This window comes from Anopheles ziemanni, chromosome 3, assembly GCF_943734765.1.
Source record: "Anopheles ziemanni chromosome 3, idAnoZiCoDA_A2_x.2, whole genome shotgun sequence".
Lineage (NCBI taxonomy): Eukaryota > Metazoa > Arthropoda > Insecta > Diptera > Culicidae > Anopheles > Anopheles ziemanni.
In genome coordinates, this window is record NC_080706.1 from 65,576,967 (window position 1) to 65,592,728 (window position 15,762).

Here is a 15,762-nt window from a genome sequence, read left to right on the forward strand (position 1 = left end):
GTAACAACCGCAATGGAAAACCTTGAAGATAATCAAATAAGGTTGGACGTTATAAAGGCCCGTTTGCTAGCGGAGGAGCGAAAGCGTTTGGGCAGAAATACGGACACAATGAGTGGAAGTGAAAGTATGGTTCTGGTGACAAAAACGAAGAAAACTTATGGAAAACCAAAATTTCCTGGAAAGTGCTTTGTGTGCGGTGCGGTTGGGCACAAGAAAGCAGAATGTTCCAAAGCGAGAAAAGAGCGACACGTTCATGCACAAACAGCAGTGGTAGATAATCGGGAGGTAGCTTTGGCGAGCTATAGCGCGCGGAACAATGGAGACAGCAGAAAATTGGACTGGGTTCTTGACTCAGGGGCCAGTAGACACATGATAAACGATGAAACATTGTTCTCTTCGTTTGTTAAGCTACCAAATCCCGTTATCATTAGTAGCGCTAAAAGCACTGCAAGCATGAAAAGCGCGACTGAAGGCATTGTAAGAGGACAGGTAACTACAAAAGGTGGACGATTGACACTAAAGATCAGCAAAGTGTTATTCGTACCGCACCTTAGCTTCAACTTACTGTCACTTGCTTGCCTTTTGAAAGTTGGTGTCAATGTGAAGTTCAAGCCGGATCGAGCAATCCTCACCAAAGATGGCGAAATTATAGGCGAAGCAGTAATGCGAAGTAACCTATATTTTCTTACCATAGAAGTTCCTGGGAATACTGCTTTAACAGTACACGAAACAGCGATTCGATCACCATTCAATGGTACACGACCGGCCACTAGAAGACCACTGGAAAGGGTGCACACAGATATCTGTGGGAAAATCACACCAGCGACACATGATGGATTCCAATATTTTGCCTCTTTTGTGGATGACTACACCCATTTTGCCGTTGTATACCTCATGAAGTCGAAAAACCAGTTGTTCGACCACTTTAAGGAATATGAGGCTATGGCAACAGCAAAATTCGGTACCAAAATCGAGAAAATACGCTGCGATTTAGGACGAGAATACTTCAGCAACGAACAGTTGAATTATTACAAGAATCGTGGAATTCAAGTCGAGTCAACGGTAGGCTACACACCACAACAAAATGGGGTAGCAGAGAGGTTTAACAGAACAGTAACGGAGAAAATGCGAGCTATATTGATTCAATCTGGAGCACCACAATCACTATGGGGTGAAGCGGTGCTGAATGCCGTTTACGTGTTAAATCGAAGTCCTACAGAAGCTCTGAAGAATAAGACCCCTGCGGAAATGTGGCATGGTGTGAGGCCAAAGGTAGAAAACCTGCGAGTTTTTGGATGCGCGGCTTACTCATGGATACCGAAACAGAAACGGAGCAAATTAGATCCAACCAGCCAACGTTGCGTAATGCTTGGATATGCGCCGTGTGGATATCGTCTATGGAATCAGGTGTCAAAGAAAGTATTCGTGGCACGTGATGTTCGATTTAACGAAAAAGATTTTCCGTTCAAATCGCAAGAGAAGGTTGAAGCCAACATTCCCCTCATTCCATTAGTAGTCCCACAAGTACAACAGCAAAAGGGGGAAATAAAGGAGGTTGCTGTTGATACATGTGCAGATGCTGATGACGATCCTGGTCGTGAGGCACCATTAATAGAAATTCCTGAAGTTCATCCGGACAACAACGCGGAAGAGAATGGAGAGGAATTCTGTATGGCCGATGAAGCAGTTGAAGCTGCAGAACCTGGACTGAATGAGACCGATAGACGGTCGACCCGGTCAACGAAAGGGATCCCTCCGGTTCGTCTGATCGAGGAAGCATATGCTAATGGAGTTGTGCTTAAGGAGGAGATTGAACCCAAGACTTTGGAGGAAGCAATTACATGTCCGATGAAGGAGCAATGGATAGCTGCCATGCAGGACGAACTAAAGTCGCACGTAGACAATAAAACATGGGACTTAGTTGAGTTGCCTGAGGATCGGAAGGTAGTGGGTTGCCGCTGGGTATACAAATTGAAGCGGAACTCGGCCGGAGAGATCATAAAGTATAAAGCACGACTGGTTGCTCAGGGATATACTCAAAAATTCGGTCAAGACTATGAAGAGGTGTTCGCACCAGTGACGAGCCACACAACGCTTAGAGTGTTGCTTGCTATGGCTTCACAGAGGAAAATGAAGCTGACACACCTCGATGTCAAGACCGCTTATTTAAACGGAGATCTCGATCAGATTTTGTTTATGAAGCAGCCTCCAGGCTATGAGGAGAAGGGCAAAGAACACTACGTTTGCCGACTAAACAAAAGCATATACGGACTCAAACAATCGGCACGCTGCTGGAACCACAAATTGGATGGTGTTCTCAAAGAAATCGGTTTCATGCAAAGCAGCGCTGACCTTTGTCTTTATATAAAAGGAGACTCAGAAAATAAGGTATATTTGCTAGTATACGTTGACGACATCGTGGTCGGTGCGAAGGATGAGAAAAACATCGATGAAGTATACGAAAGCTTGCGGAAGACATTCGACATAACCAACATGGGCAACCTGAAATATTTCCTAGGTATGGAGATCAAGTGTCAAGAAGGTAACTACAGCCTGTGCCTTGGTGGATACATTGACCATGTGGTGGAAAAATTTGGCCTCCGGGATGCGAAAGGAGCAAAAACGCCTATGGATATTGGGTACGCAAAAACCGAGGACAACAGCGAACCTTTCCCTGATGGGTCGAAATACAGAAGCCTTGTAGGTGTGCTCCTGTACATCGCTGTATGCGCGCGACCCGATGTTGCTGTGAGTGCAGCAATTTTGGGTCGAAAGGTCGAAACTCCAACGCAAGTGGACTACGTGGCGGCTAAACGCGTCCTACGATATCTGAAATCTACGCGTGATTGGAATTTATTGTACGACAAAACTGACGACGGTCTAATTGGCTACACGGATGCCGATTGGGCTGGAGATCCGACTTCAAGAAAATCGACCTCCGGATACGTGTTTTGCTATGGAGGAGCAGCGATTTCATGGGCAAGCCGCAAGCAGACATGTGTGACTCTGTCGTCAATGGAGGCGGAGTATGTTGCTCTAAGCGAGGCGAGCCAGGAACTTGTTTGGCTTCGCAGTTTACTGGACGAAATGGACAATCCCCAGGACAACCCTACCCGGATGCTGGAGGATAATCAAAGCTGTATAGCGTTCGTAGGATCTGAACGTTCGAGTCGTCGCTCGAAACACATCGAAACTCGTGGACATTTTGTCAGGGAGCTAGGTGACCGTGGCGTACTTAAGCTGGAATACTGCCCCACTGAGGAGATGGCAGCCGACATTCTGACTAAGCCGCTAGGTGCAGTCAAACTACTAAAATTCAGTAAGATGATGGGACTTTCGTCGAGCGGTGGCAACAATCGTTGAGGAGGAGTGTTACGGTAACAACAATGTTACCACCTCTATGTTAGCAGTTTGCTACATGGGACATTAGCTGTCATTGTGACATATGTCGGATTATATAAAATGGCGAGCGCGCCAGGAATTCTTGCTCTGTGTGTGAATAAACGCTACGGTGAAACAACGTGTACTCTTTGTAAAGTCAAACCCCTGGAAAGAACCTACCATTTTCTGCGACAAATTATAATAAATTACTAACCTATTATGTTAAGACTTGGTATTTTCAGAAATATTTTAATCGACACTTGGAAAAATAAAAAAAAACAATTCAAAACAAAAAAGGGAAGCCAAAATCAATGTACAACCATGTTTAGCAAATAAGCACATACCGTGACCGGCATGATAAAGTGTCCACCACGATTCAACTCCCAACAAATATTGTTTGATTAAATTTTTGTAAGAACTTGGTTTCCAGAACCATTCGGCGTTTCAATTACTAAACATCTGAATCCTGGTAAGAGTAGCTATTCTCTGTATAGAGCAGTGATGTCAAACTCGTTTGACCTCGCGGGGCACATTTCGCCCCAAAATGGGTTCGCTGGCCCAAACGTAAAATTGATTGGATTGAAAAATATGTTCTTATTAGTGTGGTTTGATCCAAACAGTTAATCGTGTTTAACACCTTAAGTTTTTCTAAATATTATCTTCTTCTTGGCGTAACGACCTCTTGATCATGCCTGCCCGTTAAGGGCTTACGAGACTTGTTTCCCTGTTGTACGTGGATAGTCAGTCCTCTCGTACAGGGGAGGGTCCGGTCTCGGTTGGGATTCGAACCCACGCCGTCGAGGTGGTGAGCCTCGGCGCTCATGGACCGATTTTCTAACCGGCGCTACCGCTCGGCTGTCGCGGACCCCCGGAAATATTATATTACTTCTTATAAAATTTACAATTTTGAGTAAAAGATAAATTTTCTTCAACATTATAGTGCATTTTGGTAAATATTAAAAAAAAAGTAAATGTGCATTATTACTACAGCTAACTTATTGCTCCACATCTGTTATTTTATTTAGAATGCTCTTGTAGTTCATGACGTAGTGACGAACACTATTTATTTGCTTGTCTCGAAAATCTGTGTGAAATCTTTGCTCTTGTCAACCGCAATATATCGGCGTGATGTGGATCAAAGTTGTATATCACTTTCTTATAGAAATTGTTGAAATTGACGTTCGTTCAGTTCTCTTGCAATTCATTCAATTCAACAAAAAACATTTTGCTATTCAAACTATAGCTAATACTCAAAGATCCAAACTTTCGATGTATTGCCTCAAAAGGGGTCGCGGGCCGGATTCGATGTTCTTGCGGGCCGCATGTGGCCCGCGGGCCGTATGTTTGACATCCCTGGTATAGAGAATACTTTAGTCTATAGACGTCTATACTCACGTGGTAGGAATAAAGATCATTTCCGATTGTTGCAACTTTCGAATCAATGAAAAATAAATGTATGGAACTTCCAGAGAGTTTTTGATCCGTTAATGGAATATTTTACAAAATTTAGAACAAAACAGAAAACAGAAAATCCCTTGTGTCTAAATCATTCAGCTAAAACTGTACTCGCTGTTACATCGCAATTTACATCGAATTCACTCAGAGGTACATAAATATGACAATATAATACTACTATAACTAGTAAAGGGAACATCAGGATAGTCCATGATCCACTAATTTTACACTCTAAGAGATAAACGAGTTTTAACTTTATTTTTGTCTAGGCCATAATACATAAGAGAAATAAAAAACAAATTTGACTCGTAATATCAGTTTGTCCGGTGGCGATGCTGGGTAATCTTGCCATTGCAGTTGTATGTGTTTGACCGTTTTCAGACTCACTCATCAATCCCATTCTTACTCCAGCTGATAGTGGAAACATTGCCTCAGTGCACTGTTTACATCGGAAAGGTAAACGTCGAGTGTAGCACGATGAATTCCTATATATTTTTTGCACTATTTACCGTAGTGGTGGGATTTCAATGGGAAGATGAACATGAGCAGCAAGTAAACAGTTTGTTAAGAGAAAAAAGATTTTATAATCGACGATTGTAAAATTTTTCATTGTAGAAATGTCCTGGAGGTAAATGTGTTTCAAAATATTTGTGCACTAATGGAACACATAATAACGACGGTCACATTCGTTTGCGCCTGGAAGATGTCGATGAGTGTTCCGACTACCTAATGGTATGCTGTAACACAGTTCTGTCCTCCGAAATAGAATTACCGTTCGAAAGTGTAAGTAACTGCATGGTATGATAAAAAAAAATATTACGCGAACCTGTTTACATGATTACAAAATAAATATACTGTAAAATTCTGTCCATAGAAAATGCGAATCGAAGGGGATTCGTCGGAAAACTACGGGGCCACGTGCGGTAAAATGAATGAAAATGGACTGTTTTATGCGCTACACAGCAACGAAACGCTGGCACAGTACGGAGAGTTTCCATGGGTGGTGTTTATTGCAACGATCAATAAGACGTCCGGCGCAGCAACATTCGTATGTGGAGGAGCACTTATACATCCGCTGTATGTGCTCACAACCGCTCATAATGTTGTAGGAAAATCCCAACTTCATGCACGTTTTGGCGAGTGGGACATCGGTACCGACAAAGAACTCTTCCCGCATCAGGTAACATTATTACTTTTAAGTAACAGGTAACATTATTACTTAAAAATTCTAGATTGAATTATGTTCCATATAATTAAAAAATGTTTAGTTGGAGAAGAACATTTATGCATTTACTATCGGTGCAACTATATGAAACATTGTTCAAACAAAGTGAAAGTATGGATTGAAAGCGCTATCGAAACTATAGTTACAAGTTCATTTTCACGCATTTATACGAATATGTTTTTAAATGTTTTGTGTTGTATTCATGTTGTCGTTGCATTAAGTTCTTCAAACAATTTTCATAAAATAAATCCATAATTAATAATTCCTAAATAAATTCCATTAGATGAGAGGAGAATTAGATTACATACCCTGATTCTTACAGTAATATTTAAAATAGTTTTAAATAATATTATAATTAGATATAACTTTTCTGTATTAGGAAATCACAGTGGACGAAATCATTATACACCCAGGATACTCACTGTCTCCAATAAAGAACGACATTGCGTTACTTGCCCTTAAAACGAGAGTATTGTATCAGGTACACATTCAGCCAATCTGCCTCCCACAAGAAACCGACGAGTTTGACGGAGAACGATGCATCTCTAACGGATGGGGATCGGTAGAAGGGAGTTACGCAAGAATTATGAAGAAGATCAGCCTTCCCGTGATCCCACGAGCCAGATGCCAGAGGATGATTCAGTTTGCTGGTCTTGGACCACACTATCGCCTTCCAGAAGGTTTCATATGTGCCGGTGGAGAAGCCGACGTGGACACGTGCAAAGGAGACGGCGGTTCTCCGTTAGCCTGTAGGCAGCCAGATGACAGCTTCGTGCTGGCAGGACTTGTATCCTGGGGTATTGGCTGTGGAGGGCATTATCGTCCCGGCGCGTACGTTGCTGTCAACAAATATGTATCATGGATAAACAGCAATATCTATCCAGAACATACGTTGGCAGACATGTAAGTGTAGTAAAACTGATAACTAAAGGGAATTATAACACTAGAAAAATTAAAGAAATGTAAAATGAAATATAATATTTAGCGAATTAAATGTTCAAAAAACACAATAAATATATCAACACGGCAATAGCGTAAACATGCATAATTAACGCATGAAATTTAAATGAGAAACAACGTTATAAAATATGATATGTATTGCAGGAAGAAGCTTGTTCACTTTTGTGAATAAAATGGACAATTTGAGTTTTTATCCGACAGCAATATATGGCAGTAAAACATGCAAGCGACGAAATCACGAAGATAGTCAAACCACGACACACTAGTCCGACACTCCAAACTCAAAGGCAATTGCCCTTGGATAAAACCCTCGGCAAAAGTACATAAAGTTGGACTTTTAACCTCATGAACTAAAGCAAACGCTAACGGAAACAAAAATTTTGGTCAACTTTGCCTATAAGAAAATTGAGATATTGTAATATTTTCTTTCTAAAACTTCAAATTACTTGATAATCATTCGATTACATTTGTGGAGCTGAACACCGGGTCCTAAAATAGCGATACAATCATGACGATTGAAACCTGCAAAATCGGAATATAGCTAGCAAGATCTGAAGATGCATATATTATGGTTGGCTGAGGAAGTTTTCGTGCAAGCAAAACGTGTTCTTGACGGAAAAAAAAGCGCAAACAAAAAACAATCATTTGGGGAATCCCGTTGGGACTCACGTTGGGCCCTTTTTCCCCCAGACCATAGCAAACGCTTGCTTATCGGACCGACATCTTTGCCTGTTTCAGATCTTGAAAAGGCCACGGTTTATGTCAGTGTTAATCTAGCCTCGCCGAGAGCAAGTTTGTTTTACCAAGATGAGCTATTGGTGCGTGTTGTTCGTTTTGTACTCGTTGGTTTGTGCAGCAACATCCGACAACATCTACGACGAACCGTTGAAGGTAAGTTCCGAGATTCCATTGGCAAATTCATAAATTGTTAACATTTAAGTTAATTTATTAACTTTTGTTACATTGTGTAGAAGTGTGAAGGAGGATACTGTCTACCAAAATTTGTGTGTCAAAATGGCGTGTACAATAAAAATAACTCACCGGATATTACTTTACGGCTTGCGAGCGATGATGACGACGAATGCATCGACTTAATGTTAGTCTGCTGCAGAAATGATACAGAAATTGTTGGAAATTCGGTATGTCTGATTGACGAAAGTTTAGTAATTTATAAAAATAAGTAAAATGTTATTCCATGTTTTTAGGAGTGTTCCGATGGACACTGTGTTGCGAAGGAATTGTGTCCCAATGGAATTTACGACGAAACTAAAGCACAAGAGCATGAATTTATTCAACTGAAACTTGGTGGTTGTACGGACACACAAACCTGTTGCAAAACTGCTCCACAATTTCCGCTTCAACCAGTAGGATTACTCTCGTTTTTGCAATCGAATGAGCATCAAATACATATAATAACCTTTTTTTTGCAGTCCCAAGTTTCGAGAAAAGTCGAGAACTCAGAATGTGGTAAGTCTAATCCCAACGGTTTGGTGTATCGTTTTGAAGGTAATCGTTCCTACGCTCAATACGGCGAGTTTCCATGGATGGTCGTTATTATGGCAACCAATAGTGATTTATCCCTCAAAAAGATTGTTGGTGGAGGTTCGTTGATTCATCCTAAATTTGTCGTATCAGCTGCTCACATTTTCAAAGCAGGTGAAGAGTATCTTGCCCGATTCGGTGAGTGGGACCTTCAAGGAACAAATAAATCCAACGAGCCCTATCCAGTACAGGTAAACGAATCATTAGAATTTGTAGTGTGAGTTTCTTCTAAATTTTTTCCGCCTTTTTTTTCAAGGATATTAAAATTGAACGTAACATCACTCATCCAGCCTACATTAAACTTGGCTTGAGAAATGACATCGCTTTGGTCAAGCTGGTGGAAGAAGTAACCTTTCAGCATCATATCAGACCAATCTGCCTGCCGAAACCGGACGATGTGTTTGACGGGCAAAGATGCATATCCACTGGCTGGGGAGTTGACGCACATACATCCAAGTTTGCCAACGTTCTGAAGCGTATTGACCTACCCGTCATTCCCCGGGAGACCTGTTTGCAAATGTTCCGAGCCACGCGGCTTTCTATATTTTTTGAGCTTCACGAAAGTGTCCTATGTGCCGGCGCCGAAGAGGGTGTGGACATGTGCGATGGCGATGGTGGTGGGCCATTGGCATGTGTAAAGGAGGATGGGACTTATGCTCTGGCTGGGATAGTTTCCTGGGGACTTGGTTGCCATGAAAATGGGGTTCCTGGTGCGTACGTTAATGTGGCAAAATTCAGTAACTGGATTACCCAAACCCTCCGCGATGCGAATTGAAAAGTAAAATTGTACTACAATATTCATGCAACGATCATCCAGACCACAAATAGATTGCTACTAATTTGAATGAAAGAATTTTTGATTACGGTTCATTTGTCGTAGGAAATCCCTCTAGCAACTTAAGTTATGATTTTTTATTTTAAAGCTCCTTTCCTAGCAAGGCGACAAAATGCTCCCGAAAGAAAAAAAAGCTCTCGAACTTAACAATAGAAGATTTGCGATCTTGATATGACATGACTTGTTGGTTACGTGTGCTTACACCTTAACTTTAGATCACTTTTGCATTGTGCGAAAGTAAACTAATCTCAAATAATGCAATGAAATTACACAAAACATGCCCATCGATAAAGACTTCATGTTTAAAGAGTGCCATATTCTAAATTGGTTGGCTAAGTGACTCTCGGTTCTACGACTAGTCGATTTCATGTATGTTTTCCAGCATCGAAACATACAGAAATATCTAATTTTGAGGAACCAAGAATCCAGCTTTCTTTTCAGGTTGTGTGTAGTGCAAGATTTTGACATTTGACTTGTCACACTTTTGACATTCATTGACACACTTTTTGACATTAGCACAAAAAAAACTAGTACGGTCAGGTGTCAAAAACCGATTTTGGTATGGTGCGCTGCAACCCAGAAGTGCTGGGTTGCATTTGGTATGATACGCTGTCACTTCACTGTACCAGTTTTTCGGTATGGTACGCTGTAGTGTGGTCCCACGGTAATATTTAGCTGGAGGAAGAAAAGGAGATGTTTTATTATACAACTATTGTCGGACGTCGATTATCCGGGGCCGGATTAACCGGCGACAAGACTCAAACCAGCTATTATAAACGTATTTTAGTATATGTTCGATTATCCGTGGAATTCGATTATCCGGGGTCCTCCCGGTCCCGACACCCCCGGATAATCGACGTTCACTTGTATTACTTTTCGACACATTGATGAAATTTTTACCCTGATTCGCTAGACCTTAATACTCTTATTAGATGAGAACTTTAACTGTCATGTTTAGCCAGATTTTTACTCTCAAAAAAAGGAACCAGTCATGCTCGGTTCCGACTTTGAGGAAGAAATGTTTATGTCAAAAGCGAACGGTTGAAGAATTATGTTGCCACCCGGTTGACAGAAATTGACATTGTTGCTGGTACTATGTAGTTCCAGCAAGAGTCCCAGCAATCTGCCATGGAAAAACTTGCTGGTACTACATGACAGCTGCAAAAAATTTGAATTTTTGTCAACCGGGTATGCTTTAGCGAATAGTTCATCTTCTTATTTAGTGTGACATTGTTCCTAACTGGGGATCAAAGCGACTCTATTAGTTTATTTTTATAAGCTGTCTTCTAAAAAACCCGTTTTGGTCGAAAACACAATTCGTCGCAGAAATATAACTGCAGCTGTGAAAAAAAACATGCAGAATTGTCAAACTGCTTGCCGCCATTTTGACCATAAAAGCACCTTCATGTTTCACCTGCATAAGATTCATGCATCGTGACACAAAGCATTTTTCCTCGAACCTCAATCGAGCTTGTCAGGGAGAAAAAAGAAGAAAATGTTTTTGTTTTATTTTCGTTGGCGTTGTTTAGTGTAACAAAGTGCAAAGTGGCAAAGACGTGAGGGAAGAATCAGTGAAAAGTTATGCTCTAGAGCCGCTCGCCGTGTCCTGTAACAGCTGAATGAAAATGAATTTGTAAGTAATCGATGGCGATGCGATACACTTGCCGCCCGTCGTGTGCACCCGTGTGTTACGTCGATGTGTGTGTATGTGCGTACGTGTGTATATGCTCCGAAATTATGGCTCGTGCCCGGGGCGGAGGTTCCATTGGCTCGGCAGGAGGGTTCCGTTTGCAAACGGATTGCATCAACGTTGACGCGTTGCTGTCCAAAACGAAGCGAAGATGAAAACTGTACTCGAAAATAATTCATGTTGTCGTCCTCCGTCCCCTCCCTCACATCATGTTCTCATTTGATTGGACACCCATACACTCTACCTATCCATCACTCTCGTTGCTTTTCCAGCTTCATCCCGAACGAAGTGAAACGTGAAGGTATTTACCTTCAACATCAGCTTGGCCCGCCCCTCATCCACCAGCAGCATCATCAGCTGCCACAGCAGGGCCAGCATCAGCTGCTGAACTTCACGCATCCCGGAATGATCGTGAACCTAAAAAAGGAGCAGTTTGACCCGTACGAGAAGCTTCCGGATGGACAGGTGCACAACCAGCAGCACGTACTTCAACTGCAACAGCAAGCGCAGATGGTAGGGCTGCAGCAACACTTGTCTGCACAGATGCAATCACAGCTTGTTGCTGCGCAACAACAACAGCAACACCAACAACAGCAGCAGCAACAGCAGCAACAACAGCAACAGCAACAACAGCAACAGCAGCAACAGCAGCAACAGCAGCAGCAGCAACAACAACAACAACAACAACAACAACAGCAACAGCAGCAGCAGCAGCAACAACAACAGCAACAGCAACAGCAACAGCAACAACAAACACCTCAGGCACAAACTTCAACGGCCACCGATGCCCCGGCGACAACGACAACAACGACTACCACAACCACCCCAAGCACCGGCACGGGTAAAAAGAAAAAGAAAGGCAAAGCCAACAAGAACATCGTTATCCCGCAGCTTCCGGAAGGGTTCCTCGTAAAGGTGAAGGAAGAGTACACGGAAAACTACGTGCGCACCGTGACGAAAATCCCCGAAGTATGGTGGAACCAGGTCTGTTCTTGGCTCGCGTTGGTCTTGTTGCTAAGCTCCATCTTTTCCCGTTTCGTTGGCATACGGTTACTCTCTTGCAGGAACAGTTCATTCGCACGGTCAAGTCGCCCGGCAAGAAGGAACGGAAGTACCACGACTACAATGCGGTCAGCGAGTACCAGTGTGACGTTTGCGGGAAATATTTCAAGGATAAGTACAAGCTGAACTACCACGTGCGTATTCACGTGCCGGAACTGTCGCACCGGTGCGATGTCTGTGGCAAGGTGTTTGCGCACCAGTCGACACTGCATAATCACAAGCGTATTCACACTGGTAAGTAGGTACTGGGTGCTAAGCCGAAAAGGACCTTCCATTTTGACTACCACAGTACATGACAGGCCAACTAAATGAGTACGTTTTTGTCACTTTCAAATGGACATGTTCGGAATTCCGAACACTATTAACACTTTGACGTCCGCACAATTCACGGTGTCGCAACCGGCCTATTTGATCATTCTTTTTCAATCTTTATTAGAATTTACGTACGAACAGGAACGCTTCCTGCGAAATGTGTTTACTTTCCATTTGATATTTGTTTAAATCCAATAATCTGTGGTGCGTGTCAGGAGACAGCGTTGACAGCACCAAAATGATGTGATCAGATGCAAACTGAAACGGAGCTATTGCATCTATAGATGTACCCGGACGTCAGAGTGTTAGTCATGACTTCTTCTTGGCGTAACGACCGTGTTGGTCATGCCTCCCCGTTAAGGGCTTACGAGACTTTTTCCCTATATGTACATGGATAGTCAGCCCTCTCGTACGGGGGAGGGTCCGGTCTCGCTTGTCGTCGATTCGAACCCATGTCGTCGATGTGGTGAGCCTCAGCGCTCATGGGGCGATTTTCAAACCGGCGCTACCGCTCGGCTGCCACAGATACTCTGAATGAGGATGAACCTATGATTAAATTCTCCAGCTTTTTCATACTATTTCTTTACAATAAAATATTCCAGCCACTAGAACTACACAACACACTTTCACGACTGTTAACGTAGTGTTGAATACATGTGTTGCGTTCTACAAACCGTAAATGGTTGACAACAAAAAGGTCAGGTCTTCAGGTCAAAACATTGATGTACAATTTCTAATAGTCAACTGACTAACGGTTGTATTGAACAAAACATATATATTTTCTTAACATCTTTAACGAAAAAATATAGAGAAATCTTTGCATTCATATAAATGAATTGTATCGATAGATTTTGTGGACGCTATTGAAACGAGATATAATGATCACTTACGTTAGAAAAACTGTTACTTGAAAATCGTCAAATAAGTTAAGAGTTTAAACTTCAGAGTTTTGCGCTAGCCACACTCGGGCCAGCAGTGTTTTTGTACTTCTCGTTTTGTTTATGTTACCCTTGCGCCGCGATGGTTTGGAGTGTAGCCGCATCGAAAACTCATTGTTGCATTTTTGCTCATTTTGTACAAGCATTTAAATGATACGAATCGGTACCAATGAACAATATTTCAAATGCCAGACCATTGCTGATAAGTTGCCTAAAACAATCACAAGCAGCTAATTATTGCCAAAATCATTATCATAGTTCATAGCGGTACTAGCTCATTATCATAGTTCATAGGAGTATTGGTTACCATTTAGTGAATTAGTCGTTTAATGCTTGATAAAATATTACTATTCTGTTTTACGCCATAAATTTTACGAAAATAATGAAAAATATTGTGACAATTTTTTGCTCCAATTTTCTCAAAATGAAAAGACTGAAAGGGTTAATGTATTCTGGTGACATATTTTATTTTAAACTTCATACATAATTGAAATTTACCGGAGAACTACCAGAACAACAAGGCCTAATTAGTTGATATTTGCCCCATTATACCACCAACTATGGGTGTAAAATGTAACATATCTGGGCAAAGGTACTTAAACTTATGAAAAAAGCGTTTGTTTTTGCACTAACCAATTTCAATCAAATTTTACATTTTATGTTAAAATCTACAATTTTCTAGTACAAGCACAGTTATCATACATCTTGTCTAACTCGTTGTTTTTGCTCAAAAACAAAAATAACTTCAGGCTATCCGCTTGATTGAGTTTGTGGATTATTTGTAGGTATGAGTTAGATGTCTGGACATTACAGTTGTTGTTCATCCACTCAATGCCCTCCGCTAGGTCGTAAGAAAAACATTATCGTATAGTTTTGATAACCCGCTATCACTTCACTTTTCCCAGGCGAGCGTGCGTTTAAATGTCTTACCTGTGGTAAGGCGTTCGTACAGTCGTCGGCTTTGTCGAATCACACTAAGATCCACACCGGTGAGCGGCCTCACGAGTGCCTGATCTGTGGCATTAGCTTCATCCAGAAGATCAACCTTATCTACCACATCCGCATTCACAACGGCGAGCGTCCGTATCGGTGCAACATCTGTCAGAAGTCCTTCATCCAGCAGAGCCATATAAAGAACCATATGAAGGTGCACAAGAAGGACAACCCGCTCGATTGCAGCATGTGCGGTAAGAACTACAGCGATCTCAACGAGCTGACCGATCACTACTCGTCGCACCATACGGCAGAGCTGACGTTCCGATGCCAAGCATGCGGCAAGTCGTTCGCTCAAGCGAACCATCTGAAGATCCACAAGAAGAACTTTTGCAACAGCAAGTCGTCGAACTAAATTTTTGCCCGGTTTAACCTCGCATCCCTCTGCTGTCCCTTCTTTTTCCTTCTTCCGTGATGGCAAAAGTCGTCGGTATCCCATCCTCACCCTGTTTTGCATTTTTGTGTGGTGTTCGACACTTTACAGCGAGCAGCGTCTGCTCGGCAAGGTTAAAGCCCGTCTCGCCATCGTATCCGATGAGGGAAGCAACCATGTTCGAATAGTAAAACGAAACCCAGAGCAATTACGACGTGGAATGTTATTTCATCTGCAGTCTAACCTTAAAACCGTGTCGTTTATGTTTTAGTTATTAGCACAAAGTTCAAATATATCGTTACAACACAGCCAGGAACGATAAAACCAGTAATAGAAGGCAAGACGTTATCTTAGCACCTCTCCCTCGGACTTACCGACCTTTCCGACCGGTTGCTAAACCCACGAGGAAGTCAACCGCATACTCCTCATTATTATTATTATAGAACATTTATTATTATCGCTCTCGAATGCGGCTCTAACCTTTTTAAAGCAATCGCACTGCGATTTCAACGCATATATAATTGGATGATCAAGATAAATTCACTAAAAGTACAGAGAAAAACGGACATAAATTTTTTCTTAATTCTTTCACCAGATTCAATGAGTCATTCGATGCCGGGTTACAGGTGGTAATGTTATAGTGCTCATTCCTGAAATGTAGACCCCTTCGGTTTGCAACAAAAATGAATAATTGTATGAAAAAATCACAAGAAAAACTCATGATTGACCCGTATTTCATAGACAAAAAACAAACATTGAAACATGTGGAAAAACTTCAAATAGGGCAATAGTTTCAATTCTGGACACTGGGCACATTTGTTCTTTGCTACCCGATCGCGAATGGCTCTTGTACCAGGCGGACAATTTAAGTACATTATTCGGCATATTCCCTCACCGAATATGCCCTGAGTAGAAAAAACACATTTATCAGAGTGTGGCATTGATATGCAAAAAAGCCGTTACAGACAGCAGCGGTACCAGGCAGCGCCGTTCTTC

General features: G+C 41.9%; 2 protein-coding genes across 2 annotated transcripts; both read left to right on the forward strand.

The window, feature by feature from the left end:
• The first annotated feature begins 5,713 nt into the window (after positions 1–5,713).
• LOC131285284 (polyserase-2-like) lies at positions 5,714–9,358 on the forward strand. The gene is made up of 5 exons (XM_058314137.1): positions 5,714–6,016; positions 6,441–6,964; positions 7,878–7,912; positions 8,528–8,754; positions 8,820–9,358. The coding sequence occupies exons 1-5, from the start codon at positions 5,714–5,716 to the stop codon at positions 9,336–9,338; spliced, it is 1,608 nt and encodes a 535-aa protein (XP_058170120.1). The 3' UTR covers positions 9,339–9,358.
• A 1,531-nt stretch (positions 9,359–10,889) lies between these two features.
• On the forward strand, positions 10,890–14,806 carry LOC131286888 (adult enhancer factor 1-like). Its single transcript, XM_058315896.1, has 5 exons — positions 10,890–11,031; positions 11,361–11,646; positions 11,698–12,072; positions 12,153–12,384; positions 14,306–14,806. The coding sequence occupies exons 1-5, from the start codon at positions 11,018–11,020 to the stop codon at positions 14,746–14,748; spliced, it is 1,350 nt and encodes a 449-aa protein (XP_058171879.1). The 5' UTR covers positions 10,890–11,017; the 3' UTR covers positions 14,749–14,806.
• The last annotated feature ends 956 nt before the right edge of the window (positions 14,807–15,762 follow it).

Bases quoted from the DNA above. Each gene is read 5' to 3' on its own strand.
- LOC131285284 (XM_058314137.1), top strand. From the start codon at position 5,714: ATGCGAATCGAAGGGGATTCGTCGGAAAACTACGGGGCCACGTGCGGT. The intron at 7,913-8,527 runs GTAAGTTCCGAG...ATCGTTTTGAAG, and splicing joins TCTACGACGAACCGTTGAAG to GTAATCGTTCCTACGCTCAA. The intron at 8,755-8,819 runs GTAAACGAATCA...TTTTTTTTCAAG, and splicing joins ACGAGCCCTATCCAGTACAG to GATATTAAAATTGAACGTAA.
- LOC131286888 (XM_058315896.1), top strand. The intron at 12,073-12,152 runs GTCTGTTCTTGG...ACTCTCTTGCAG, and splicing joins CCGAAGTATGGTGGAACCAG to GAACAGTTCATTCGCACGGT. The intron at 12,385-14,305 runs GTAAGTAGGTAC...CACTTTTCCCAG, and splicing joins TCACAAGCGTATTCACACTG to GCGAGCGTGCGTTTAAATGT.